The sequence below is a fragment of the Parastagonospora nodorum genome (assembly GCF_000146915.1).
Source record: "Parastagonospora nodorum SN15 chromosome Unknown scaffold_30, whole genome shotgun sequence".
NCBI classification, from domain to species: Eukaryota; Fungi; Ascomycota; class Dothideomycetes; order Pleosporales; family Phaeosphaeriaceae; genus Parastagonospora; species Parastagonospora nodorum.
Window position 1 is genome coordinate 292,035 of NW_001884578.1, and position 27,190 is coordinate 319,224.

The 27,190-nt window shown below is 53.8% G+C and overlaps 12 protein-coding genes across 12 annotated transcripts; 8 read left to right on the top strand and 4 right to left on the bottom strand.

Annotated features, from left to right (window-relative positions):
• Positions 1–1,522: 1,522 nt before the first annotated feature.
• SNOG_14227 (hypothetical protein) lies at positions 1,523–2,286 on the bottom strand (the record flags this gene model as incomplete). Its single annotated transcript, XM_001804371.1, has 2 exons — positions 1,523–2,156; positions 2,216–2,286. The coding sequence occupies 2 exons, from the start codon at positions 2,284–2,286 to the stop codon at positions 1,523–1,525; spliced, it is 705 nt and encodes a 234-aa protein (XP_001804423.1).
• A 606-nt stretch (positions 2,287–2,892) lies between these two features.
• On the top strand, positions 2,893–4,568 carry SNOG_14228 (hypothetical protein; the record flags this gene model as incomplete). Its single annotated transcript, XM_001804372.1, has 3 exons — positions 2,893–3,822; positions 3,873–4,125; positions 4,180–4,568. The coding sequence occupies 3 exons, from the start codon at positions 2,893–2,895 to the stop codon at positions 4,428–4,430; spliced, it is 1,434 nt and encodes a 477-aa protein (XP_001804424.1). The 3' UTR covers positions 4,431–4,568.
• Positions 4,569–5,527: 959 nt separating this feature from the next.
• On the top strand, positions 5,528–7,653 carry SNOG_14229 (hypothetical protein; the record flags this gene model as incomplete). The annotated part of the gene is made up of 4 exons (XM_001804373.1): positions 5,528–5,787; positions 5,851–5,948; positions 5,994–6,715; positions 6,853–7,653. 4 exons carry the CDS (start codon positions 5,528–5,530, stop codon positions 7,651–7,653), a joined length of 1,881 nt encoding a protein of 626 aa, XP_001804425.1.
• A 400-nt stretch (positions 7,654–8,053) lies between these two features.
• Positions 8,054–9,424, bottom strand: SNOG_14230 (hypothetical protein). Its single transcript, XM_001804374.1, has 6 exons — positions 9,371–9,424; positions 9,177–9,303; positions 8,953–9,050; positions 8,747–8,900; positions 8,484–8,689; positions 8,054–8,433 (listed from the first exon to the last, which is right to left on the bottom strand). The coding sequence occupies exons 4-6, from the start codon at positions 8,796–8,798 to the stop codon at positions 8,302–8,304; spliced, it is 390 nt and encodes a 129-aa protein (XP_001804426.1). The 5' UTR covers positions 8,799–8,900; positions 8,953–9,050; positions 9,177–9,303; positions 9,371–9,424; the 3' UTR covers positions 8,054–8,301.
• Positions 9,425–9,793: 369 nt separating this feature from the next.
• SNOG_14231 (hypothetical protein) lies at positions 9,794–10,665 on the bottom strand (the record flags this gene model as incomplete). The annotated part of the gene is made up of 2 exons (XM_001804375.1): positions 9,794–9,925; positions 10,000–10,665. 2 exons carry the CDS (start codon positions 10,663–10,665, stop codon positions 9,794–9,796), a joined length of 798 nt encoding a protein of 265 aa, XP_001804427.1.
• Positions 10,666–11,377: 712 nt separating this feature from the next.
• SNOG_14232 (hypothetical protein) lies at positions 11,378–14,684 on the top strand (the record flags this gene model as incomplete). Its single annotated transcript, XM_001804376.1, has 4 exons — positions 11,378–11,641; positions 11,799–12,013; positions 12,196–12,500; positions 12,832–14,684. The coding sequence occupies 4 exons, from the start codon at positions 11,378–11,380 to the stop codon at positions 14,682–14,684; spliced, it is 2,637 nt and encodes an 878-aa protein (XP_001804428.1).
• A 784-nt stretch (positions 14,685–15,468) lies between these two features.
• SNOG_14233 (hypothetical protein) lies at positions 15,469–16,081 on the top strand (the record flags this gene model as incomplete). Its single annotated transcript, XM_001804377.1, has 3 exons — positions 15,469–15,629; positions 15,679–15,802; positions 15,864–16,081. The coding sequence occupies 3 exons, from the start codon at positions 15,469–15,471 to the stop codon at positions 15,918–15,920; spliced, it is 342 nt and encodes a 113-aa protein (XP_001804429.1). The 3' UTR covers positions 15,921–16,081.
• A 719-nt stretch (positions 16,082–16,800) lies between these two features.
• Positions 16,801–18,438, top strand: SNOG_14234 (hypothetical protein; the record flags this gene model as incomplete). Its single annotated transcript, XM_001804378.1, has 2 exons — positions 16,801–17,093; positions 17,136–18,438. The coding sequence occupies 2 exons, from the start codon at positions 16,801–16,803 to the stop codon at positions 18,436–18,438; spliced, it is 1,596 nt and encodes a 531-aa protein (XP_001804430.1).
• A 2,177-nt stretch (positions 18,439–20,615) lies between these two features.
• On the top strand, positions 20,616–22,038 carry SNOG_14235 (hypothetical protein; the record flags this gene model as incomplete). The annotated part of the gene is made up of 2 exons (XM_001804379.1): positions 20,616–20,943; positions 20,993–22,038. The coding sequence occupies 2 exons, from the start codon at positions 20,616–20,618 to the stop codon at positions 22,036–22,038; spliced, it is 1,374 nt and encodes a 457-aa protein (XP_001804431.1).
• A 462-nt stretch (positions 22,039–22,500) lies between these two features.
• Positions 22,501–24,396, top strand: SNOG_14236 (hypothetical protein; the record flags this gene model as incomplete). The annotated part of the gene is made up of 1 exon (XM_001804380.1): positions 22,501–24,396. The coding sequence occupies one exon, from the start codon at positions 22,501–22,503 to the stop codon at positions 24,394–24,396; it is 1,896 nt and encodes a 631-aa protein (XP_001804432.1).
• An 863-nt stretch (positions 24,397–25,259) lies between these two features.
• On the top strand, positions 25,260–25,709 carry SNOG_14237 (hypothetical protein; the record flags this gene model as incomplete). The annotated part of the gene is made up of 2 exons (XM_001804381.1): positions 25,260–25,302; positions 25,360–25,709. The coding sequence occupies 2 exons, from the start codon at positions 25,260–25,262 to the stop codon at positions 25,707–25,709; spliced, it is 393 nt and encodes a 130-aa protein (XP_001804433.1).
• A 154-nt stretch (positions 25,710–25,863) lies between these two features.
• SNOG_14238 (hypothetical protein) lies at positions 25,864–27,098 on the bottom strand (the record flags this gene model as incomplete). The annotated part of the gene is given in 3 exon segments (XM_001804382.1): positions 25,864–26,436; positions 26,456–26,573; positions 26,662–27,098. The coding sequence occupies 3 exon segments, from the start codon at positions 27,096–27,098 to the stop codon at positions 25,864–25,866; spliced, it is 1,128 nt and encodes a 375-aa protein (XP_001804434.1).
• Between the last annotated feature and the right edge of the window lie 92 nt (positions 27,099–27,190).

Below are 27,190 nucleotides of genomic sequence, written 5' to 3' on the forward strand. Positions count from 1 at the left end.
ACCAAGATCTCAACAGTCGAGTGAGGCTGGCCTAAGATCCCGTATCCGCGTAGCTCCTCTTACAAGGCTGCGCTTGCGTGCTCTTGTCAATCGAAATGTATGTGTGTATCTTTACAAGATCCTTCCAACGCGACTACGTTGTTGCAGGGTTGCTACAATTGTGTGCTGAGGGAATGTACAACAGATCGTTCTTACAAGCATCAAATTAGCATTCATTCACGAGAATTGGGTTCATGCCAAGCTACCCCAGCATTGGTCAACCTTGGAACCGTCCGATTGGGTCGATGACATGCCAGCCTTGCACGAGGCGCGACTCTACGGTTGGGTAATTGGAACTTCGCTTCCCCAATTCCGCAGGTTCAGGGTTTAGATAATCTCTCCCGTCGTATCCGCCTCCTCTGAGCGATACAGATGTTCTATAGAGTCTTATAGATCTTTGTATGAGAATTATGGACAATACTGTGCTGGATGATTAATTGCGAAGTGCATAAAAACATACCATGGCCTAATTCCGGCGATGTTCTGCAGAATTGATATAAAGACTCATTTGTGTACCATGTACGTCGCGTCGGTATGGCACAGGCCAGGAGGAGCGGCTGGAAGAATGTTGCCTGCAAGACTGATGCGCCGAGATGGAGAAGTTTGGTTGAAATAAAGTGTTCACGCGGCTTTAGCGCGCCATGAACAGCTAGCGCTCTAATCCGGGGAGTTGGTGCAGGGGTTCGTCTCCCGTCAGATCTCCCGTCTAAAGCGGCGGGCTCGCCAGAGCGTGTGACTGGAAAACTTCATGATTGGACCCAAAGACCATGGAGCTGAGAAGTGGAGTGGCAAAAATCGCAGATGTAGCTGCTGACTTCTCGTCGGCTTGAACATTCACTAGCTTTGAGTAACCATGGAGTTCTCTTTTTGTAATCACCCGGCGGGCTTCCGGTCCGTTCCTGTCCTGGGAGCCCTTGTACCTGATGACGATCGTTGCCTCATAGACATTCGTCATCGGCCCCTTGACTTATGGCCCGGCCTTGCCTTGCTCGCTCTCAACGAAAGGTAGCATTACCGAGGTGTAATGGGCGCGAGAACAGAAGACCGCGGACAGGAATCCAATATCAAGCGGCGGAAACATGAGACACTCAACACCAATAGCGCCAGCACTCATGTATTGTAAGCCACATGTACAAACTCCCACCAAGCTAACCCAAGAACGTTCAATGAACGTGTAATGAATCCTATTCTGCACTGCAGCAAACATTGGCCTCGCGCCGCGTTAACATCAGCAGGGTGACCAAGCAGTCAAGGAGCACGGAGAAATGCGCATCGAGGTTAGTGTAGTTGTCACTGCTTGTTAGCCAAACGCTGTGACCGACCGACAGAAGCTCCTTCAAGGTAGTTGTGGTTTCAACAATACTCAAATCTGGCACCGAGTGAAGGACGACTGCCAACTTTGTGCGATCATATCGTTTAGTAGCATCAGTGAGATCGATGTGCCGAGCAATCCAACTCGAGTAGGAATCTTCAAAGACTACAGTCAGATCCGGTCTGAGCGAGTGATTATCCTGAGAGGTGGAGTCTCCGAAGAATTGTGGGTCAGGAAGTGCGCCTGGATTATGGACTGTGGTACAATGTCAGCCCTGCGCGCCTGCAATTGCCGATGCAATGGATACCAATACCAGGCGTTGTGGCTGCAAAGGTCAGGATCTGGCATATACGACCGGTGCAACAACATGCAGAACTGCTGCAAGGATCTGGGGAATCGGGCTTCCGTGCGGCCCCTACAACACCAGCGCCGATATGAGAAAGTGACCCTACCGATGTAGCCCTCCTTTAGCCCGTCACTTGCGTGAACAGCTTGCGCAATAGTTTGCAGATACGAGTCAAAAGCCTGGGAGTATTGTGTAGGAGTCTCATCGACGAATATTCCATCAATGGCCAGCGAGTCTTGGTACTCGCCCCAGAAGGAATATGCAGCAACATCGTCGAGGGCAGAACTCAAATCTCTCTCACACCACGTGGTAGCCACGTAACCAACAGTGCGTACATTGCTGAAACCATTTAAAGTTGTTATGGCGTGCGAGTACTCAGGGTCCGGCAATGCGCCATAGCCTGGTCCGTCATGAACGTTGATTACGGCGGTAAACTGCACCTGAGGAAATGATGTGGCCCTATTTTGTGATCAGATCAAGAAACTATCGGGTCTTCTGTGGTTGTGGACGGCACCTACATTGCAAAGACAGGTTCCCATGCGCCACCAGAGGGGTACACATAGAGAGGGACGAGTATGGAACCAGCCATGGTCCGATATGGTCGCGGCGATTTACTCACCGGTACAAATATGCCACCGGAAGACGCGAAACAGAAGTGGGTAACAGGTCAAAGGCACAATGCGGTGGTAAATCGGCCTTGATTCTAGCGTGCTCAACGTATGTTGGAAGGCAACCAGAAACTGTATTGGCTCCGACAAGACAAGCTTTAATGGTTGAATTGGGATGGCGAAAGAAGCATCTCGACTGACGCACGTTCAACTCTCTGTGGTTCCCGTAGCTGCATCATGATGTGTGGGAGGGTGCGGCAGTGCGATGCATACGCGGTACGTAGTTGGGCATCCTAGGTAGATTGAGCAGGGATTGTTAGCGATGAGTGACTATATTCGAGAGTGCTAGACTTGACGAGATTCCGGAGATGACTGAGTCGGGATCAGGAGGCCGGATCGTGCCAAGCAGCATAAACAATATTGGACGGTACAGCAAAATCTTCCATCGGGCGGGTTCTGCCTAATTGAGAACAATGTGTTCAGGTGTAAGAGGCTGTAGCGCATATAAAGATTTTTCGACGTACCGTCCTGAACACGACAGACGAGATCCAGCACGCATCTTTCTCATTCTAAATTCCACATCCGCCATGGAAGCTCTTCCACTCTCAGGCTCTGCGTCGCCGTCGTCTTCAATGTTTTCTTTGTCATTGAACGCGACGCCCGAGGAATTGAACACTCCCGGAACTGAAAGATCAGTCTTGTTCGACGACGATATCGCAGCCGATCCTCTCGATATCAACAGTTCGGCATCTCGGTTCATTATGGTTGTTGGTGGCCTTGGTTACATCGGTTCGCACACCACGCTGGAGCTGCTCAAGGAAGGATACAATGTTGTCGTTGTTGACGACTTGAGCAACTCTTACGAGGATGTCTTGGGCCGCATTCGAGCTCTTGCTATGGCTCACTGCAAGGCAGAGGGAAAACAGATGCCGACTCTTCATTTTCGACAGCTTGACTACCGCAGCCCCACCATGCGGACCGTCTTGGCGAGCTACGCAACCTACGCAGTGAACGACAAACCACAGCCATTCGCAAGGCGCAATCCATATGCGACACTGCAACGCACAGACTCGGGGATTGACATGGGTGCTGATGAGCCGCAAACGCCTGCCTTGGAGCGGACATCAAGAATAAGTGGTGTAATCCATTTCGCGGCGTACAAATCTGTCGAAGAGAGTATACGCATGCCGTTACGGTACTACAGCAACAATGTCTGCGGTCTTGTAGACTTTTTGGCTCTATTAGAGCAGTTCGGGATAAAAAACCTCGTGTTTTCCTCGTCAGCGACGGTGTACGGCGAAGGTGCCAACTGCGGGGTGCCCCTACGAGAGGAACTTTGTGTGCATCATCCAGAGTCTTTTGTCGATAGCGATGGGTCGGAGCGACAGGTCATACCTGGTGTTATGGGTCTCACGTCACCCTACGGACGCTCCAAGTTCATGTGCGAGTCCATCCTCGCCGATGTTGCGAGATCTGACCCGTCCTGGTCCATAACGGCGTTGCGATATTTCAACCCGGTAAGTTGAATTTCCCGTAGTTCCAAAGTATACAGGCTGATTGTGACCAGGTTGGCTGCCACGAGTCTGGAATTTTGGGTGAAGACCCTCGCCAGAAACCAAGTAATCTGATCCCTGTAATCGCCACTGTTCTTACAGGAACCAGACCAGTGCTAGACATCTTTGGCACTGATTGGAACACCCCAGATGGTACAGCTGTGCGAGATTTCATCCACGTGGTCGACCTTGCCAGGGGACATATTGCTGCACTGGCAGCATCGGCAGCTGGACGCATCAAGACGGCTTTCCGAACATACAATCTCGGTGAGTCTTCCAAACCATGACATATGGTCAACACATTCTAACATGTCCTTGCAGGCACAGGAAGAGGCCACACAGTCCGCGAAGTGCTTTCCAGCCTGGAGCAGGCTTCACGTAGAACCATCCCAGCACGAGAAGTTGGCCGAAGAGCTGGCGACGTAGGCTTCTGCGTTGCTGAAGTTCGACGGGCAGAAGAAGAGCTCCAGTGGCGGGCAACGAGGACGCTCGACGACTGCTCTGGTGATGTCTGGAACTTCACCAAGGCGCGATGTGCAGATGGGACCCCTTCCGATGAGATGAGTTGCTAACGCGAGGGTGATACTTCGTGGTGTCGGCGACCCCGTTTCCTATCTCTTGGTACAGACGAGTGTTGGCCATCGTCCTCTTGTCCATTTCGCATTGACAGCAAAGCGTCTTCTCTTTTCCTTAAATCAAAGATTCCACGATTCATTTACAATTAGAGCGTTGGCGTAAGACGTAATACCAAAAGTTCATGAGTAATGTGCTGTTTGCTTCCTGGCAATGTCGATGCGATTCATGTGTTGCTGGATGGGGATCATTACCAGATATATCGTCGCCACCTCCACCTGCTAGCAGCCGTATGACTGTACGATAGAGCTGATCTCGCTTGTGCGCCCTCGTCAACACTATCTGATAAGACAAATTTGTTGAAAAGGCCAAGCCTGGCCTGCATGAAGTAGACGGTGTTGGTGCGCGGTCAGGCCGCAAACCGTGTAACATCCGTCTCAGCTGAAAGTTCAGACATGGCCATGCACCAAGCAGGGTTGGTAGGCTGAGACTTGCCCGGACAACGTTTCGTTATTAAAGAACAGCGACTTGTTGAACCGACTCATTTCTTTTGTCGCTGTGATTGCGCGCTGAAGGCGAATCCTGAGCCCCGCCTTCTGCCGAGGCGGCTGACGAGATCGCAGGATGCGATGGCCCGCCATGTGCGGGTGCGTATACAGTAGTCGAAACAGGCAGCTGGCGAATCATTACCCGCGGCTTGAGAAGTGTATCGAATTAGCGAGCCGGCGCCGGGTCCAAGCGAAGAAATTCCACATCGCATCGGAGACGGGACCAACGGTTGCGCAGATGGCGGAGAACAATGATCACGAATGGCCAATGGGCCGTGAAAAGATGCGAAAGAAGAGGGCCGCAGGTAGCACAGCAGCAACAAAGAATAGTCGCCCACAGCAAAGCAAGGGAGATGCAAACAGCCAGCTTTGGGTTCGCGCGAAGCTCATCTGGCTAGCGCGCACGTGATAACGTTTGACGGCAAGAACGCGGCTTCCTCGACATCTTTAACACTCCACTTGCACATGTCGCGACGCCGGCAGCACTCGGAATACACAGATTCGTAGTCGCTTTCATCTTGTTTACGTTCCGGATGCCTCCTTCAGCTATGGCATTGCCTGGTCAGACAATGCAGGGCTACTGGGGGAACGGTCACGACTTGTCGCTGGACTCCACTTCGGCTGTGTCTCCGTCGCACGCTCTTCATCTTTCACCCGGTGGCAGCATAAATGGGAGTTTCAATGGCAGCACCCCGCCGGGTCAAACTCCCCCTTCAGCGTCGGAAAATGGCAGGAAGGACTCCCAGCACAGCATCAAGAGTGCCCAGAAAGAGGCTAACAACCAAGCGAGAGCCTCCGTTGCGGTCGCGTGTGTGCCGTGTCGCAGTAGACATTTGAAATGTGATGGTGGTGTAAGATGTTCAAGATGCAGGACCGACAATGTCGAATGTACCTACATCAAGTCTCGGCGCGGCTGGAAAGGGAAGAGGAAGAACAAGGAAGATAATGGCGGGCCCGTGACCCTCAATGGTTAGTGATATCTGCTCTTCTAGCACCTAGGTCTAATCCCGCTAGGCATCTCCGGACCAGAAGTGGCAATCAGTAATGGTCACTTGTCGTCGCCCGAGTTCTCACATAATGGCGAGGCGTCCATCGCGAATCATCTGAGCAGTCCGCCCAATGGGTTCGTCGGTCAGCAAGCTGCTCCTCCAGCCGCGCAACTCAACCTCAATGGGACTGCGAGGTTGAACAGGTTCGGCCATCTCGGTCCTGAGACTGCTGTACAGTCATTCTATCACTTCTTTTACAACTCACATCCCTTTTGTCTTCCGGAGCCCCGGTTACTGGCACTCTTCAAGGACCGACAAGCACCCCTCCTCGAATATGCGGTTCAGTTCATTGGGGCGAGCTTTCTTCCCTCCATGCCGACGGACATGTACAAGGATGCACTGAATCGACATATTAACAGTGGCAACTACCCGCGAGATGCCTTTTCAGTGCAGGCTTTGATGCTTTTTGCCATCGGCCTGCACGCACACAACGAGGTTCCACGTGCAGCTCAAGTCTTCATAGCCGCCCAGGCATTGACTCTCGAGATTGGGCTCCACCGCATGGAGTTCGCTTTGATGAATGGAGGCAGTGACCCACAGCTCGAAGAGTGCTGGCGACGAACCTGGTGGTCCATGTACACCGTCAACGGCATGATGACGGCCGTCAACCCAGGCGTGCAATTCAAATTAAAAGACGTCGTTACAGACGTTCCATTGCCATGTGAGAATGAGCAGTACTTCTCGGGTGTAAGTACCAGTCCCCACCTGCCGCTTACTCTTGGCAACATTTCCTACCTAGTGCTGCGATCTTCGGGCCATATGCAAGACCACGGCGAGGCAACTGAAGATCACCTACACATGAACAACATGCTGACGCGCCCCAGCAAATTCCCTACCCAAGCACCCTTGAGGACTACGACGACTCAGCCTTCCTCCCCACGCTCCCCATCTTCTCCTCCTTCACCTACCTCATCGACGCCGTGCGCATCCTCGGCAAAGTCTTCGAATGCGCCCGCCTTGACTCCACCTTCGAATACCACGCCGTGGACGTCGTCGACCAGTACCTGTGCAACTGGCGCCTGCACCTGCCCGCGTCCAAACTCGACGTCGTCTCCTCCTCCGGCCACGTCGACGAGGTGCTCTTCCAAGCACACATGGTCAATGCGGGAAGCACGATTATGCTGCACCGTCCGCGCAGCAACCTTGGTTTCGGTCGCGTCGAGGGCGTGAACATCTGTGTGCAGCCTGGGCAGGTGCTGCTGCCTACTCAAACGCGAGAAATCCACACGGCGAAATGTCTGACCAGCGCGGAGAATATTTCCTCCTTGATACGTCTGCCCGGCCAGTTAGTCTACCACACACCCTTCTTCACATGTGTGGTGGTCATGGCGTCGGTCGTGCACTTGTCGTACTGGTCCTTCCTGGTGCCCGACGGCCAGGACGACATCATCAAGCAATCCATCCGCCTCGACGTCGGGACGCTGCAGCAATACTCCAACACATGGCCGATTGCCAACGTCGTGCTGGGCCAAGTCAGGGGCGTGGCGCACACGCTGTTCAACAGCAAGAAGGCGATGAGCATCCATTTGTGGAGCAACATCGAGCAGCACGATGTTATCCGCAATGTCATTGAGGAGGGTGGGAATGTCCCGCCGCAGAACTACGCGCAGTTGATTGCTCCGTAAGTTCTTCCCCTTCCTCTTCTTCTTCGAATACAAGCTAACTTGCCTCGTAGGATGTTGAAATCCTAGGCCTCTCAGCGTCACAAAAACTTCTGAAGTAATGTCTTTGTTATCGTTGTTGTTGCTTGGGTTTGTCTTCTTCCGTTCCATTCGCTCCATCTAATATCTGTACAAGTGAGCATTTATTATCACATACGACAGACCTCCATCACCCCTCGCTCGGATTAGGCGTCATGGTATGCGGGCGTTGAAACCACAGGGCCGGCGCTGTAGCCCTCGAAAATCTTGGAAATGTAATGACTGAATGAGTGTATGGCCGAGCCGGGTGCCGCTCTTGAATTTGGGGAGTCATGAAAATAGAGTTAATCGAAGAAAGCTTCTCAACTGCTCCAAAGAACGTCATTCGTGATTGCAGTCCAGATGGATTGTCCAAGATTAAGTGCTGTCTAATTCTTGTTCATTTATGGGGAGACGCCAGCTAGTCCGGCGCTCCGCATCGGAAGAAAAGCCTCCGCCTACCGTGTCTTGCCCCGTTTTCGCTAATGATATCCGGAGCGAACGCTGTCGCTCATCCGTCGCATTCCATTGAGTTCCATGACTCGTTTCCATGCTACCCATTACAGCGCCTGGGCGAGCGCACTGTTGGTATATCTACAAATCGGCGTCATCCTCATCGGGCAGGGGCATGGAAGCGGCGTCCTGCATCTCCTTCTGGTACTGCTCGAGCACGGCCTGGTCGACCTGGACCTCGGGAGGCGCAAGGGCAGGCGCGGCAACGAATTCCTGGATGATTGTTAGTACAGGGCACGCGACATGTCTGTAGAATGACGTACCAGGGTCTGGTTGCCGACGAGTTTCCTGGCGAGCCAGAGGAAGGGCTTCTCGAAGTTGTAGTTGGACTTGGCCGAGATGTCGTAGTACTGGAGGTTCTTCTTGCGGTGGAAGGTGATGGACTTGGCCTTGACCTTGCGCTCCTTTACGTCGACCTTGTTGCCGGTAAGGACAATGGGGATGTTCTCGCAAACACGGACCAAGTCACCTACGCGATGTTAGTGGAAATGTCAATGTTAATGTTGTTGTTATGGCGAGGACGTACGGTGCCAGTTGGGGACGTTCTTGTATGTGATACGCGAGGTGACGTCGAACATGATGATACCGCACTGGCCGTTGATGTAGTATCCATCACGGAGACCACCGAACTTTTCCTGACCTGCAGTGTCCCAGACGTCGAACTGGATGGGGCCGAGGTTCTGCGTGTCTGTCAGTAAGCCATATCGCGCGTGAGGGGATGGGGTGACGTACGGTGGTGAAGCCGAGGGGGTGCACTTCGACACCGAGCGTCGCGATGTACTTCTTCTCGAACTCTCCGGTCAAATGACGCTTGACGAAGGTCGTCTGTTGAGCAGAATTGTTAGCATTGATCCTCTATCAGGGTTCTCTATTGCTGTTTGACGGCTTTGTTGTCCGGAGCTGGGGCCTCAACAAACAACATAAGAGCTTCATCAGGCGCTCCAGAGGGTACGCACCTTTCCGGTACCGCCATCACCGACAAGCACAAGCTTGAAGGTGGGCACGTTGCCTGCTGCGGCAGCTTCGGCCATGATTGTGGATTGTTGTGGTGGCGGGGTTGATTGCTGTGTGGTTGCGCAAACGCTGTAGAGAGCTGGGTTAGTCGAGGTCGAAATTGCAGAAGCTTTTGGTGTGGTAGGGATGGTGGTACCTTAAGTAGTGAGTGGGGAAAAGAGTGCGCTTGGGTGTTGACGTGCAGAGGGGCAGAAGAGGTTTTGTTGTGCACGGTGTGAAGTGTTGGCTCCGGGCGGTGAGTGGAGCAGCGCTAGCGTCGGCAGTAGTCCTCAAAACTTTACCCTCGCGTCACAGCCAGGCAGAGGCAGCGCTTTAGGCAGCGGCAGCCTGTTTTGGGCTTTGTAATCAGGCCGTGTAGAAGTGAACTGGTTGGGAGACACGGAAACATTTTATTACTCCTTGATGCATTGCGCTGGGTATCTCATGCTTGCGCCCAAATAGAGTGCGCCACGCAGCAAGCGCTGTTGTCGCCGTCACGCTGCCCCAAGACAGCCTTTTATCATCATGCATTTTCAGGCTCGAATGATGGAGAGGAATCGCCCGTGTCGCCAGCAAGTGACTACAGCGGCAACAGATGGCAGCCCAGCATTCCGCGCCCGCCCCAGTTCCTCCGTGGCGTCAGCGTCATCTGCACCGTCTCCGCTGGTCCGCCTGAGGCGGTCGGGCGCAGTGCCTTGACTGCAATCGGGAGCTGTGCGCTGTTAGCATTGCCTGTCGTAGGTGTGCGTCGAGGCGTGGTCTTGTCGGCGCGCGTGGAGCACTCACCCCTTCGTTCTGCGAGACAGCTTCTGCCACCCGAGACAGCCTCTCGTGGTTCGTCCAGTCGACCCAGCCAAACTTGGTGATGGTGTCTCCGACTCGCAGACCTGCCAGCTCGGCGGGGCTGTCTGCGACAACGCTGTTCACCTTTGCGAATGGCGCCTCGAGCGCTGCTGGTGTTGCCTCGAACGATGCCTGTGCCCTAGCTGCCCCCTCTGGATCGCTCTGCGCTTGCTCTGCCAGACGCGCATGGTGCTCGTGGAGGCCCTTCTCGATGCGCGACATGAGGTCTTTGTAGTCGTTCTTCAGGCGAATGATGCGCGCGCGCGTGGTCCGAACTATTCCGCTGGTCAGCGATAGCTGCGCCGTGTCGCTGGGTGGCGCATACTCTGGGGCACGTCGATGTCGCTGCGCGGGAAGCCGTCGAAGGTGGTGAGGCCCGTGTTCATGTTCACGCCATGCTACAGAATACATCAGCTTGAGCACTACACATGTACATTGCATCCAGGCACTGACTGAGTCCAAGACCTGCCCGAGTGCTTTGAGCTCCGTCTCAAGCCTGTCCTTCTCTGCGATGAGCTCCTGCAACGACAGCTGGTCCTTGGACACGCCATTGGAGTAGCCACCCGACGTCGGGCCTGAAGCTACGGTGGGCGTGTGAAGGTCGTCCATTCGTATGCCCATCAAGATGACCCGCTGTGTTGTTTGTTGTTGGCTGTCTCTCCAGGTAAATGTGGGGTTGATCGAGCTCTGAGAGGCGGCGCGGGGCTGTTCGCCGTGCCGCCACAGCGGTTCACGCTCCAAGCAAATGCTCCAAGCAAATGCTCCCGCTGTCGTGCCTCACCATCTCCTCCACCACCTCGCGGCACACAAGATCGAGGTGCACTAGCACGCCATGGCCTGCAACTAGCAGTATCCAGAGCCTCGCACTATGCACGATCCGGTCTCGAAAGGGCGGTCTACCATCAGTGCTGTCTCTGCTCGACGCGCTCCTGCTGTGTCTTTGGTTCATTATCGTCATGGTGCCTCGCGCCTTCCACACGAATTCGAGATGCGGGCACACGCGTCTCTTCTCGTGGCAAGCACTAGCAGCTTCTCATCATGCCTCACAGTCATTGCACTCATCACTGGACCTGCTGCGACTCAATTGACTCCTGGCAGGAATCCGTACTCCTGCAACCGTCGTTCCGCGCTTTCCTTTGACCAATGCGTGCACTTCTTTCTGTCGGTATCGCTAATCGTAATGTGTCTACGAATCTGTCAAGGCTTTCCATCTCAATCGTCTCTCCTTTAGCCATCGCCGTTGGATGCAGTCATATTTATCTCTCATGCCACTCCAGATCCCGCTCACCCTTGAGTAGTCGCTGGACTACTACGCACCAGCATGGCTTACGTGCTGTCACTCCGACCCCATAGCCCGCTCAAGCGATCTTTCAGCGATAACCCCTACCTGCAATGCTCGCCTCTGAAGGAGCCGCTCCTTGGACCGCTCGGCGACATCACAGCCCGCAATGCCTCTGCGTGTTCGCTATACTCTCTGCGATCCAACAGAGTTGGCAGCTGGGCCATGGGAAGCGAGAACACGCCGCCTCTGACCTCACAGTCTCTGCTCAACCTGGTACCCGAAAGCAACAACAGCACCTTGGGTGTGAGACCCATTGATCATGGCCCGCGTAAACAGACTTACACTTTCCGACGCCCTCCACCCTTGTTCTCGCGAGTCACGGCGCCGGCGAATCCGTACTCAAGAAATAATAGAGAAACGCATCATGTTCCCGACCACTCTACGAGTAGCGGCAGTTCAGATGAGCCTATGGAAGAACACGACGGCCACCTTGATGACTCGGAGCTTTTTGATCTGTATGAAGCCATCCAAGTTCCATTGCCCAAAGGCCGCTTCTCCGACAACACTGCCAGTGAGCCATACGTGGAAGAAGAAGAAGAAGAAGAAGAAGAAGAAGAAGAAGAAGAAGAAGAAGAAGAAGAAGAAGAAGAAGAAGAAGAAGAAGAAGAAGAACAAGTACTGCCGACTGAGATCGCCAACCCACAGCCATTCCGACGGTGGTTGAGCACTTTGCGCCGTCGACACCTCCAGCGCCGGGACGATCGCGCCTCAGAAGCTCTACGGCTCTCCTTGGATATTGAGAATCGAACCAAAGATGCCCTTCTGCGACCGCCGCCGACGCAGGCTCCTCTGCATAGGCATTCCGAGTCCGTGTCTTCTTCCATGGGTGGCGTACTCACCATGAAGTCTGCCTCCATGACGGCAGCCAGCGCAAGCATTGCACCACATTCTGAATCAGGCTTCCAAGGTAGAGCCAGGATTGGTAACCGAGGCAGCCATTACTCGGATGTCAGAAGATCTCTAGACAGTCATCCTGGCCCGCTTGGACCTGTCATTGATGAAACTGCGTGGCTTCGATCTCTTCAGCGTCGGAAGATCGTTGAGGAGTTGATTGCTTCAGAGGAGGGCTACATCTCCGATCTTAAGGTTTTGATCAATGCAAGTCGGTCTTGCCAAGAGCGCGTACATTACTGACCGACTTTCGCAGGACTACTTCATGATCCTTACTGCACTGCCTAATCTATCGAGCCAAACAAAATCATCCATACAACAAAACATCTCCCAGATTCTCCAACTTCACGAGGATCTGCTGGACGAATTGCACCAAGCAGTGCCACAGGCGGACTTCACGAAAAGCGCACACCACGAAGCTTATCCTGTGACAAAGGCCAAACATATTCGTTTTCATAGCGCAGATATAGTTCCCGGGCGTTTCGCTGAACACAAAGCTGCTCGAAGACTGAGACACTCCTTGGAGATTGGGCGGTCACCAGATCGTCGACCACGAGGACTGGTGACGGACACTAAAACCATCGGAAGCATCGCTAAGATTTTCAACAAACACATGAAACGTTTCTTCGCATACGAGGAATATGGCGCGCACTGGACCACAATGTCAAGCGACCTCAACAACATGTGTAAAGGTCTGCATGGTTGGCAAGAATACGAGCGTGGCGTCGAGGCACTGCAAAAGGTCATCGCCTCAGAGAATAACCGCGAAGCCGGTAGCAAGAAGGCGTTGAGTTTCTCCGACTTGTTGATCAAGCCGATTCAGAGAGTTTGCAAGTATCCTCTACTCTTCGACGACTTGTGCCGCAATACGCCTGTCTATGACGACCCGGAAGCGCACGCCGAGCTAGAGAAGGCTCTTTTCCGGCTGCAAGAGACAATCCGAGAAGTGAACAAGGCCAAAGATGATCCAAAGACCCGACGCTTGATTGAGATCACTTGGCAATTGCAGGATCGCCTTGTTTTCCAAGAGCAGACACTCTCGCGCGCACTGGTCTTTCGTCTGCTTGGGCATGTCTTGCTTTGCGGCGTATTGCACGTCGCATTCCAGACACCCGAGCCACGTATCAAGGGGCAGTACATGGTGTGCGTTCTCTACAAGTCCTGTCTCGTCCTTGCAACATCTAGTCGCTTCCATACGCCCTACACCGTGGTCGCCTCGATCGGACTTGCAAATGGCAGCATTGAAGAATCGGACAATGGTCGAGGTGTACAGTGTCATACAGCTACACACACTTGGAAGCTTGTTTTCGAACACAATCATCGATTGCATGAAATCATCTTTAGTGCATGCTCTACACAGGAGGAGGGAGTCTGGAAGACGCAATTACGTGAGCGCATTGTTTGCGAGACGCACAACTACGTCGAGGGCCCATCCCCTGTACAAGACATGTTCTCATACTTGTCGCTGGACATCAAGTCCCTCGGGCCTGTCTTTGGACACGCCAACAGCCTGGTGCGGCGAATGTCAGTACATCGAGCAGCGACTCTCGGCGCAAAGAACAACACAAGCCAGATCATCATCAAGAACACACAAGCACAAAAGTCGCTAGACGCGCCACCGACCTTCTCGCCCAGCACCGTAACGCGCTCGCAATCGCTTATGTCAGCCAACCACGTGCCCACGTTAGCACCCCGGAGAGCTGAGCGCATTCGTCTGGAAGCCATAATGGAGGATGTATGGACCAAGGACATGCTGCCTTTTCCTGGCATGTCGAACCGACGAGTTGAGAACCAAATCCGCGCTTCGGCAAATTCTGTCATGCGCAAACTCAGCATGGCAAGCATTGCCAGCAACTTTTCTCGTCGCTCGCCCAGCTTCTCCAGCGTGAGCAATGCACGCTCCGATGATTCCTTTGGGAGTCGCGTGCACAAGATGTCACAAGGAAACTTACGGGCTCGATCTGCAAACGAACGTCGACCTGCACCTGCTGTTGTGGACTTTCATACTGCGCCAGCTGCATTCCTGCCGACTGATTTTGAGATTGAGGATGCCAGGCCTTCCAGCCGTCGACGTCGTCTGGCCAATCGCGCCACTGGCAACGAGCGCTCGAGCGAGAAGAACACGCCTGCAAGACCGAAGCGTGTACGAAGACTTTCGACGCACATCATGAGCCTTCCACGCTCGGAATCGAGTATGCGTGTAGTGGATCGGTCCATTTCTCACGGTTCAAACACGACTGTTCAACGGCCATCGGAGCCACTTGCAGACATTGGACCGAACGGGGAGAACGAGAGGCACAAGAGGAAGGAAGCAAGAGATATAAGTCCACGCAGTCAGCACCCGTCGAAGAAGTACATCAAAAGCAAGAGCAGAATCTTCAAGTTTTGGATATGAGCTCGCAGCATCCTTACAATATCGGATTCCAAAGATTTGCGACTGGATGATGTTGTTTGGATGATTGAGTCAAAAAAGTACACATGAAGGATTATTACGAAGTCACGACACCATCAATGCGGCAAACAGCGTTACGGACGATATGCTACTCGAGCGACGCAAAGCGCGCGGCACTTGACGACTAATGAGGTAAAGTATGGCATTGCGCCGATCAGGACAGCATTTCTGCCAGGCACACCCGCGAGCCACGTTGGGCTTTGGAGTATTCGAAAACGGCGTGACGTCACTGGACGGATCCGGCACGCGATCACATACATGGCATGATGATGCTCCCACATTGCAGAGAACAGTATATCTGGATAGTAGCAATCAAATCATGATTATAGCGTCATCGCAATTTGCGTGAGACTGGTGCGCGGAAGTTTCGGCAGGGCGAGGCTGCAAAGTTGATGTGTGAAGCTATTGTGCTTGACATAATCTAAACACTATCTTGAGCGGCACCCTAGCCATTCGTTTCAGCAAGAGCCGCGCTGCAGCCCCTCACCCTGCAGCCGAAGGTGAAAGAAGCATGAGCCTCAAACCTGGAGTTGATGTGGGTGTGCTGTGCTTGGCAATGACGTAACAAAGCTCACGAGCTCCTGCCAGCTAAATAGCCCCTCCAAGCTTCCAGCTTCCCCTCCATCCACAAGCAAATCACCACTCTTACACACCACCACTCTCAAACCCAATCTTCCCGAGTCCAATTCAATCCCAAACACCAACTCCCACACATACACCCGCAAACATGGCTCGTGGCAACGCAGGAAACACCAAGGTCTTCTACCAGGGCAGCAGCGAGGGCTTTGTCGTATTCGTCGAGAGCGAGGAGCTTGTACGCAAGTGGAAGGGGGACAAGAGCATTCCTCTCACCGAGGTCGTCGCCGGCTGGAAAATCTTCACATCTGAGTAAGTCGGCATCTCTCAAGCCGAGGCTTCGCTAACAGTGTAACTACAGGCACGGCAAGCAAGGCATCCTCAACGGCGCGAGCCACTTGCAGCTCGAGAACGAGTTCGGAACCAAGAATGAGGACGACGTCGTCAAGCAGATTCTGGAGAAGGGCGATGTTCAGACTTCTGAGGTACGCATATACTGCACACCCACTTGCTATGAGGTCATAGGGCTAACTGTTTACTTCGTAGAACCCCGAACGCCAGGGCAACACCAACGACTCCAAGGGTGGCATGGCTGCTCACTAAGCATCAAACCCTTTGTAACGAAACTTCTATGCATGATAGCGTTTTTCTAGCTTCATTGCCGCGGTCTGGAATATGGCTTGGCTAAGTGGGTTGAAGGTCTTCTGCTGGAATGCGAGGCTACCCGGATATCTTGATAGGGAATACAATGGAATCATTGCATGAATGAAAGATTGTGTGTTTGGGCTTTTTTGATCGTGATGCTGTGGGAGATGGTTTTCGGGACGTCGAGAAGATGAATAACTATATTGACACCTCCAGGCCAGATGTACGCAATAATATCAAGGCTGCTCAGTCGACTCGAGCAATAAGCAAGCAGCCAGTCAGTCAACAACATTGTTCACCTTCAGCCACAGGTCGTCTGCAGTGCGATGTTCATGCTAGCCTACACTCACGATCAAGTGCTTGTGTGGCTATACAGCTGCACAAACACTACGCCTTCAACCAGGACTAGCTAGCCCATCGTTCCTCCTGCATGCAATAACGCAGACCGCCTCACACACTTTTGTCGCGAAGACACCGGTCAAGAAGATGGATCGCCATCCGACGAATAGCATCCTCCCACGCGCGATCCTTCCAATCGCAGACTCGCCCTACAGCCCCCACTCCCGCAAGTGTGCCACACTTACCGCGTACACGCCACGAATCACCGCTGTGGCTCGACGCATTGCTAGGGGGTTGCATGAAGCTGAAGACTCGTGGACGTGTCAGAATCACTCACAACGAGCGGAGCGCGCTGCTGCTGCCTGGAGCTAGATCGCCAACGTGCGCATGTAGCCTTGTGAAAAGGGCGGAGGACTAACACGCCAGCGAGAGAAGTATATATTAAGCCAAATCCCCCCAGCATGATAATGTTTCGACATCACACTCGCAGTTTGCTGTCATGTCGTCCTCCGCCAACGCGCAAGTCTTCGCGGGCTACACTAAACACAATTCCATACCCAGGTCGGAGACGCGCGAGGCTATTCGCGCCCTGATCCGTGACGCATATCCCGAGTACTATGTAGACGAACGCAAAATCTCCCTGCGCGAATTCGCCGCGAGCGGACGTGCGGATATCCATCTCGATGCGTCCGACGAAGCGTTCAGCGGGACGCGAGATTGGAGCGCGGTGGGCGAGGGCATGCAGCGCAAGATGAACGCCGGGGAGGCAAGGGATGAATTTAGATTTGCTCGGTAAGTAAATTATCGGAAAAGTGTAGGGTTTGATACATAAAGTTGGCGTGCTGACGACATGTTCAGATTCCAGTATAAATTCAACGGCGACGAGTTTATCGTGTACTACCTGACGTACCAAGACGTGTTCAAGTCGCCGGATCGCGCGTTTTTCATCCTGTATCCTCGCGGGGGGGAGTTGGGCGCGAGTTCGACGTGCCCGCCGCAGACGGATGCGCTGGTCCTGGCAGCGGGGAAGTGGACGTCTCAACTGCACGAGGAGATATTTGTGTTTGACGATGGGCGCTGGGAGAAGTCGCGCGAGCTCTTTCGGTCTGTGGATGGGTCGTCGTGGACGGATGTTATCCTCGACCCAGACATGAAGAAAGGCCTGATTGAAGACGTCCAGGGTTTTTTCGACACACAGGCGGTGTACAAGGAATTCGCGGTGCCATGGAAGCGTGGAGTTATTCTGCATGGTGTGCCGGGAAACGGCAAGACGGTATCCATCAAAGCTTTGATGCACGCGCTCAACCAACGACCAGAGCCCATCTCCAGCCTGTACGTGAAGAGTTTCCAAACCAACTGCGGGACAGAGCAAGAGTCGATCAAGGACATCTTCATCATGGCGAGGAGCATGGCGCCGTGTCTGCTTGTGTTTGAAGATCTGGATAGTTTGGTGCATGATAAGGTGCGGAGTTACTTCTTGAACGAGGTTGATGGGTTGGAGAGTAACGATGGGATTCTAATGATCGGCTCTACGAATCATCTGGACAAATTGGATCCGGCGATTAGCAAGCGGCCAAGTCGGTTTGATCGGAAGTACCATTTCAAGCTCCCGGAGGTGCGCGAGAGGACGGCGTACGCCATGTACTGGCGCAACAAGCTGATGAAGAACAACACGGTTGATTATCCCGAGGAAGTTGCGGGTCTGATCGCGCAACTGACTGAGGGATTCAGTTTCGCGTACATGAAAGAGCTGTTCGTCATGGCCTTGCTCAGTCTCGTGCGCGGCATCAAGGTCGGCGATGACTTCGAGATGGTTAGCGAGGACGATGCGAAATCGCCGCCACGCGAGGAGACGCCTACGCCTGCGCCCGAAGTCTGCACGTGTGCGGCGATATGTAAAGACTGTAAAAAGCCTTTGCCCACGGAGGCTGCCAAGGAGGCTGATGAAGCGGTCGAGGCCAAACAAGAAGCGGGAGTCAACAAGCTGGTCATGCCGACTGTTGAGATCCCGGAACACTTGCAAGACAACCTCTTGTTGAAGGTTATCAAACACCAAATCCGGATCCTGCACGCTGAGATGGACAATTCGAACGACAGTGATAGCAAGAAGAATACGGAATCATGTAGCGAGTGCTGAGTGGACACCATCTGCGAAAGTGGTGCGGATATGGTGGAGTATCTGTAGCTACCATCTTCGTAGGCGCGGCGAGGTGCTCTCTGGTACACTGGGTGCCTGGCACGACTTGTCTTTAGTTAGGGTCCTGATTTGAAGACTGTTCGACATCGAATGCCACTTGTTGCGTTGACACTACTGCTGTCCTCAGAGATCTTTACAGAGTCTGCCTTCCATCTCCTTGTACCAACCAACGAGGCGATTTCGGTTTGCTTTGCCTTCAACAGGGGCTGCTAGGGTGCAAAGAGTGCGCTCAGGTCCTCAAGAAACATGTCAGTTGTTTCATATTTGTTGAGGTCCACAGCCTTGTCTCAACAGACAAGAAGCGGAAGGTAGTATTCATGAGGCCATGTAGAATGTATTTTCGTCTCGCTTGGGTTGTCAGGATCTGAAAAGTGCGCTCAGCTCATAGGAGACGCAGGAAGGAATGTCGTTTGTTTGATGTCCGTGGGGTTACGCGAGGCATTCGGAGAGCGCGACATGAAGATGGCTAATTTCCGATTTCGTGGGCGGTGTTGGTTATCTTAAGAAATGTTTCGAGTTTGATGAGCGTTGTTGGTTTTTGACAAGTGGAGCCGCTTCGACGTATCAGGGTATTGGGGTCCAGTTCTGTAGTCACCTGACTTGCCATACTCTTACAAGCTGCGTCTGGTAGTAGTGAATGACAGCCATCAGATTTTGACACTCAAGGTTCCATCGGCACGTTAGGCTGTTGTAGTGGTGATATATTTGGCCCACGCTTCAACGCTATACACTGTAGCTCTGGCTTGTGCTTTGTTGTGGAGTAAGCGCCATCGTGTTAGCGGAGCTACCATGTGTTTAAGCTCTGTCGATCAGTTCTCTTTGGGTGCACTACGACAGACCGAAGTGTCTCTTCGCCGAAATCTTCGAATACGAGAAGGTCCGAAGCCTGCGTGCTGCGTCGTAATTGAAGACGTTGTCGCAACGCGCAATCCTAATTGCCAGCAGCACCAGAACTAGCAGGATGTGCTGGGCAAGATTGCAAAGCTGTGCTACGTTGTGCCGTGTCTATTCGGCACGTTCAATCAATTCCAAGTGGAGCCAGTGAAGGAGAGTTGACGCAGGGAAAAGCACTCCGGCATACGCCACAACGCTCAGCCACCTCCCCGTCGCATCCGAATCAGCGATGATCCCTGAGCAAGCTTCGACCCGTTCCTGTGCGACCACCAACGTCATGAGCATTTCTCAAACTCACCCCCCAGGCTCGCCCGCGATACGAGTGGTCACTGCTCTGGCGATCGTCCAGGGGCCCGTGTTCTGCCAGTCGCTGAATGCAGACGAACAGCCGCGCCGCGGACGCTGGCGATGCGTTTTCCAAGCCTTGCGATAGGGCAAAGTGGAAAGCGGTACTTAATCGTCTCGGATAACTGCATGGATGTCTTTGCAACACCTGCCAGTTGGAGGCGGAGGTGCGAAAGCCTGTTTTGTGTCGTGTTGGTCTCGTCTCTGCTCAGTGTGCATCGCTGTGTCGCACAGTGGTACAACGTCTATCGACGATTGTGCTGCCGCAAACTAAACATGCGTTTGCAATGGCAAGGCCGCTTGTTTCGAGACCCGAGGAGAAGCTTTGACCGTCCGGATGTATCCCAGTATCACCCAGCCTTGCAACCTCAGCGTAACGGACGTTGGTGCCAAGCTCATGCGTGCGGAGTAGACAGTGACGCAATAGGGAAAATCAGACCTGCTCGTTCAGACCTGCTCGTATTCTGTGGAGGTGCGCGGTAGAGTCAGTAACCGGGGGCGACTTGCAGCTAATTCTTTTAGTGACGGCAGCCGATTGGGCCGACTGCTCGTTTACAGAGGTTCGCTTGATGGTGGACTAAAAGGTGAGAGACAAGACAGGGCTGGAGGAGGCAAAGCAAACGAGAGCTCTCGCGCACGGCTGCTCTGCCCTTGTGCGATCTTCACCCGACTCGGTCCACTTGGTCACTTGATCTCGCTCTTGCTCTTTCGGTGGCTTCTGCATTCCTCGGGCCTTTCATTTCACCTCTCCCCCACCCGTCGCATCTGCCCGCTCCTGGCTCCACCCCAGGACGTGAAAATATCACGGTTTCGACTTGCTATATCGATTCCACAATTACCCACCTCACTCGCGTCACAAACATTGAATCGACTACGACATGGCGAGGTCAACACTCACGTGGCTGCGCGCAGCTGCCATAGCTGCCCTGGCTACGCAAGCGATTGCTCAGAAATGCTGTAAGATATCCTGGCTCGCGACAAAGAAACAATTATTCACTCTACCAGACTATCCCAATGGAAGCGAGGCGCCTAATACCGAGAAGCCATGTTCGAATGCCAAAGGCGGTTCTTCTTGTTGCCCAGACACGTGGGAATGTCTCGACAACGGCTTGTGCCATAATCCCAACGACGATATCTATGGACGCTACAGCTGTACCGACAAGGACTGGAAAGCACCGGGCTGCGCGTCGAACATGTGCACATACGGTACGGTCCACTCGATCTATTGCCGTTGCGATATACTTACATGATTCAGGTGGAACAGCAGGTGGAGGAGAAGCTCTAACGCAATGCTCAAACCACGACGACCAGTGGTGCTGCAATGCCGACCGCATTCATGTAAACTGCTGTCAAGAGTCTCCCCAGCCGCGTCCTTTCTTCCAGCTTCAAGACGGCAAGGCGTACGCGACAATTGGTCGTAATCAGGCCGCGAACCAACCAAACGTTGCGACCTTCACTGGTCTTGCGTCTGGCTCAGGAGGCAGCTCGCCCTCGAAGACTTCTGCGCCCGTTTCGTCTGCTGCAGCTACCACCGCGCCGCCTTCGTCATCCGCGACACCTTTTGAGTCGACTAGTGTCAGCGTCTCTTCTGGACCTGCTGGCTTCATAACGGTCAGCAGGGTCATCACCGTAACGCCGTCTGCGGACCCTTCCGCCAGCGCTGCCAGCTCTGCCAACACGACCGCTCCGTCTGGAGGTGGCGGCTCAAACTCGAAGCTCGGCGTCATCATCGGTTGCGCAGTCGGTATTCCGCTCGCTCTTGCGCTTGCCGGTATTATCATCTGGATGCTGCGCAAGCGTAGTACGCAAAAGTCAAGCGCGTACAAGAACTCGCCAGAGCTGGATGGCAACAGCGTCGACTCACCCGGATTCGCTGGGGGCGCTGCCGCGAGGCAGGAGAAGTACAGGCACTCGCGACCAGGAACTACTGAAATCGATGGTGCCCCCGCCGGTCCCGGTCGCCCCATTTCGAACATCCCAGGACGCGCCGAACTCGACTCTGGAACAGGATTTCAGGCCGGTCACAACGCATACGCACCGGATACTGTTGGTCTTGGAGGCGGCAACGGTGATGGGCGATCAACATATAGCAGCGCGCCACCTGGCTACTCTCCCGGCATGGCGCAGACTGGTTTCCACGCGCACAACGCCTCCGAGCTGGACGGCACCAGCGTGATGCCTGTAATCAATGAGAAGGCAGAGGCCCCGCAGCAATACCAGGCATACAAGCCGCCGAACCCAGCAGCGGCGGAGCTGCCGACTGTGAAGACGCCACCAGAGGATGTGGAGAAGCAGTTGTAAAACAACAAGAAGAAAAACCAGCATGTGTTTCGGGAGTACATATAAGGGGAATGTCTGTTCAGGATGTCTTCAAATGCGCCGCGGGCGCGAGCGCGAGTGCACGAGAGTGCCATGTACATATAATGAGGGGGCTTCTACATTTTGACGAGAGCTGAGATACCATTTCCTTGTAATGATCACACAATTCAATGAGCAAACAAAAACCAGCCACTACAAGTGGAACATTGCCTCAATAGCTGATAAGCTGGGGGTGAGCTCTAAGGGCGTGGGGTAGAAGAAGGCGCGAGTCATGGCGCGCTTCGGCATGTCGTCAGCCCTCGCGCCCTCAAACCGGGGATGTGGAGCCCTTTCAAGAGCGTCGAGATAGGCGCGTCGCAACCACCATTGCTGCTTCCCTCTAATTCCTGCACATACCTCCTTCTCCCCCCGATATTACCAACGCCTCCTACACCTCCACGTACAATGAAGCACCTCCCCGACGAAATCATCCTCTCCATCATCTCTTGTAAGTCCGAGCTGCAGCCCACCACTCGCCCCCACCTAACACCAACCCCAGATCTCGAGCCCTCCGAGCTCGTCAACCTCCAACACGTCTCGCGCCAGTTCCTCGCTCTCTCGCGCGACAACAATCTCTGGAAAACACTGTGTTTCTCGCACTCGGTCGCGGAACGACGCCGCCGCCGTCTGGAAGTAGCTGCCGACATCGATCCCCGCCTCGCTGAGCTCATCACCGCCGCGAACAACATCTCCAACGCGTTTGATACCAGCGTGCACAACCCGTTTGCCCCGAGCGCCGAGGCGCAGCTCGAGAGGAATAAGGAGAAGAGGTGGGAGGCGCTGAGGACGAATTGGGACCCGAGTTATCCGGGGGAGAAGGTCGATTGGTATCGCGACTTTGTGGAGAGACACGCGCCGCAGAGGATTGGCTGGTTCCAGGATGTGGGGAATGAAAGAGGGGAGGAAGAGGAGGATGTGAGGCGCGAAGCCACGGGTGCGGGCGTGTTGTTTGATAGCGAGGGGCTGGCGGATAAGCTGGTTGCGCCGATGGGCGATGGGAGTATTTGCGTGTGGGATGCAAGAGCGAGTAGTGAGCGGCAAGGGAAGATTTTGGCGAAGACGGACATTGGGGTGTTGGCGGATAGAGGGGCGGACTTGGATTACGAGACGAGGCAAAGACAGAGTCACGCGATTATGACGGAGACGGGGGCGGTGGAGTGTGTGAGCATTGATAGCACGTTGAAGAAGGGCTTCTTTGCGGTTATGAATGTGCTGAATGAGGTGGATTTAAATACGCTGCAGGTGGTGGCCAGGACGCCGTATCCGTTTCCGATTACTGCGCTGTCAGAAGCGCATCACCGCACGCCGTTGACTGTAGGGACGAATTGGACGTTGCATCTACACGATACGAGAAAGGCCCCTCCCGCACCATCATCAACGCGATGTGAACTAATCGGCGGCTCAACGTCCCCATCCTTCTCGCGCCTCGAAACCGGCGACTTCGGCGGCCACGTCTCCCTCTCCCAGCCTGGCGCCCTCTCCATCCTCCACCTCCCCACCGCCCGCGACTGGGATGGCAACGGCGACATCTGGGTTGGCGGGCGCTTCACCAGCCTGCTGAACTTCGACCGGCGCTTCTTCCCACGCCTGCGCGGTACCGTACACTCCGGTGCCCGCCTGTCCTGCCTAGCATCCATCCCGCTCCCCTTCATACCCCAAAGCCTGCGCGTCGGCTACCCACCCAACTACCTCCGCGACGCCAAACTCACGCCCGGCCACACGCTCATCGCAGCCGGCGAGTACAAGGGCAAAGGCTCGCTGGAACTCTACGGCCTGGGTGCCGAGCCCACGCGCAGCATTAACTCGAGCGATAGCCGCACGACGCGCAATCCACAAGCGTGCTACCAGAACCGCCAGACGGCGAGTAGCTCCAAGCTCCTTGCTGTGGCGCCGCATGGCACGCGCATCGTTTTCTCCGACGGCGACGGGAATCTCAAATGGGTGGAGCGCGACGGCTCCACGCCCGTCCGCCAGTTCAACATTAATCCCCAACCTGTCCCTTCCCAAGAGCAAACGATGACGAACCCGCTCCAGGGCGATGTTGAGGGCGATATCGTTCAGAAAATCTTGCCGACGACAAGGTCTGGTGGTGTGAAGAACGATCTCGTGCTCTGGACGGGCGATGGCAAGCTAGGCATGTTGGGCTTTGGGCGCGAAGCGCCGTTTGATGAAGATGTGTTTGAGGATGCGCTGGAGCAGCAGGGGGAGAAGGTAAGGGAGAGGGAGTATGGGGAGGGGATGAGGAGGGCTTTGGAGATGCAGGCGAGGGAGCTGAGGTGGTTGAGGGGTTATGGACTGTGAGAAGCGTGTGGTTTTTGGAACCGTTGAAGTATTCCTATCACATGATGCACGGGGTGCCCGCTCCTTCCTTCACGTTCGACGCCAAGACTTAGCGGTTGCTACAGTGTTTTCTCAGCTCCTACCTAGGTCACTCGAACACTTTCCATCCGTCAGGTCAGACTGACAAGAACACCCTGGGTTTCTTTTCGTTGCCGGCCGAGCTGAGGAACAAGATTTATGAGCTCATCGTTGAGCACAGAGACCCTATATTTGTGGCCAAGCACGGGCACTCAGTGATGTGCTGGCTTCAAAAACTAGGTACTCGCGCGCATTTGATCCGACGGCTTGACATCGATCTCGATGTGTTCTTCTCATCTCTGAAAGGCCATAACTTCATACCCATGGCCGACCAGCTCCTTAGTCTTCGGCCCCTGGTGGAATTCCTGCGGCACAACGATCTGCACTTGACTTTGAATATCGATCGATGCGAGAGCGAGGATGAAGATGGCACTATTGAAGCCTACCACACTACCTCAAGAGCGAGCAACCCTATCAGAATCGATCTCAATAGACCTGCGCTGAACTCTGCCATTGCCTCCTTGAACCGGGACGATCTTGGTTTAAAACCCCACGCACGCTTGATAGCCCAGATGGCTGTGAAACTGGATGGCTCGGGCGACCTAGTCACCTTCTCGACAACAGAAGGTGGATCACATCTGTCTACAAAGCTGGGCCTGGCTCCTTACGGATTCCAGGCAGCGCAAGATTGATACCTCGCTAGAAAAAAACGTAGGTACAACGAGTACACGGATGGCTTTCGGCGTTTCGTCGTTGAGAATGGCAGAAGTGTATGGGAGCCGACTGAATTTCCAGCGTGCTCAAGTATGCCATATCACTTACGCTATCGTGTCATCAAGTATACGCGATGTGGGTGATAAAGAGATGCGGTATTTGTGTTTATGCGATCTAGCCTGGTTTCGCCAGCAATTTCAGAACGCCTAGTCCGTACCGAGGGAATGCAGGTTACGCTTGGCTTCGACGCGACGGACTTGCAAGACATCCGCCACAATCTCGTGAAGCTCATCGATGCTACACTTATCCTGGACGGAGCCAGCAAAGCCTTAATCAGACCACAGGACACGGATCTCACCTCTATATCCACACTCTTCGAACTCCGAAGACTTGCTATGCTTGCCTGGCCGAGGTTAGAACCCGAAACCGACAAAACGCTACCGGAGATCTCTATCAATGGTTTCGGTAAGATGATAGAGGTTAAGAACGGCGAACCCCGGACGCAAGATGCAAGCATGTTGACCTTTAATCTCGTCTTTTAGAGTTCGGCAGCTGTCATGACTTTCCTTCATGACGAGACGGCAACCTGAGGACAATGCGAAGCCACTTCTGAACAACCGAGAGCTTTCGAAGCACGATTCTTATCTGACTCTTGCGCCAGATCTAGACATGATGATTGAAGAGGCTGTCACAGCTCTAGCGTACAATCACATAGCAAATTAGCTCATTGTCTCCTTCATAGTCCACTACCGGTGTGAACTTCTGCCGATTGTGCAACCAGCTTGCTTTCAAGCCAGTTACAATATTCACATTACCCTTCCAGCAGTCTTCTTGTGTCCCTTTACCCTCTATCTTTGATACCCAAACTACTCTGCGCCTGCCAAGTCGCCGTAGCAACACACCATGAGTCCAAGCTTCAATTCGGTTGACGAGGGGCATGACACCACGCCGTTCCTTTGTCGGCGCTCTCCCCTGGAACTTCTTGATCATTACTTGCACACAGTCTTCGATGAGTAATAAATCGGACGAGATGCGGTAGATGCGCCAGCCAAGATCTTCAGATTCGTCGATGAAGAAGCCTACGTCCCTGGGGACCTTGATCCTCACGGGCCCATATCCGCCACAGAGTGAGCCATCAGCGTGGCCAATTGTGGTTTTGTAGAGCATACAGAGAGGCGTTGTGGGCTTCTGAAAGAGACGATGCGGTCGCGACTTAGAAGCGGCGATGCAGTGAGCGTGATCTGGGAGCCGTTCTGGTGGGCTATCAAGCTTCAAAGGTTGAGCTTACACTCTTAATACAGACGTACTCACTATCAATGAGGCGCTCCAACATTGTCTGCTGTATGTCTGCAGAAGATGCCTCTAGGTTTGCCTTCATGAACACCAGCTCAAGAATGGCAATGAACCTGAAGATCGCATAGTCTCAGTGTTATTTTCGCTGATGAGCCTTTCAAGACCACTGCAACGTAGATCAGTGTGAAGAAGTTCACACACGGGGTATCGGGCCGGATAAAGCGGCCAGCTCTTCTCAGTGCCATGACGGGCATGACAAGGCTTTTCTTCCGGCATGCGACCAATGCTGATGCAAGAAACGTCAAGCCAAAAGTTGTCGCAATGATGACGTTGAGTGCTGTGGTTGGGAGATGTAGGTTCATCGGGATGGCCAAGGCAAGTGAGACAATCAAGAGGACAAAGCCAGTATTGGTGAAGTATAGCTCTACGAGCTCGCCTCTGTGATCTCGCGAGAAGACGGAAGTGTAGCCATCAAGTACAATCGGTGGCCTAGAATCGGCTTTGTTCCTGTGACGATCTGCGAGAATATATAGAATCGTAAACCTGTTGCTAATCTCTTTCAGAAAAATTGTGATGCAAGAATGCAAGAGTAATGCGCTTCCAAAGTTGATTTCCTGCGCCCAAGGGACGAGCGACATGTCGGAGAAGTTGTTCGACGGGAATTGCAGCCTTGTGAAGAGGATAAGATGGACTTCGCGAGGCTGAGAGATAGTAATACAGTAGTATGTAG

Coding starts and splice junctions, on each gene's coding strand:
- SNOG_14230 (XM_001804374.1), bottom strand. CDS start 8,798: ATGTTCGACGTCACCTCGCGTATCACATACAAGAACGTCCCCAACTGG. Junction 8,690..8,746: donor GAACGTCCCCAACTGGCACC/GTACGTCCTCGC, acceptor AACATCGCGTAG/GTGACTTGGTCCGTGTTTGC. Junction 8,434..8,483: donor TCGTCGGCAACCAGACCCTG/GTACGTCATTCT, acceptor ACAATCATCCAG/GAATTCGTTGCCGCGCCTGC.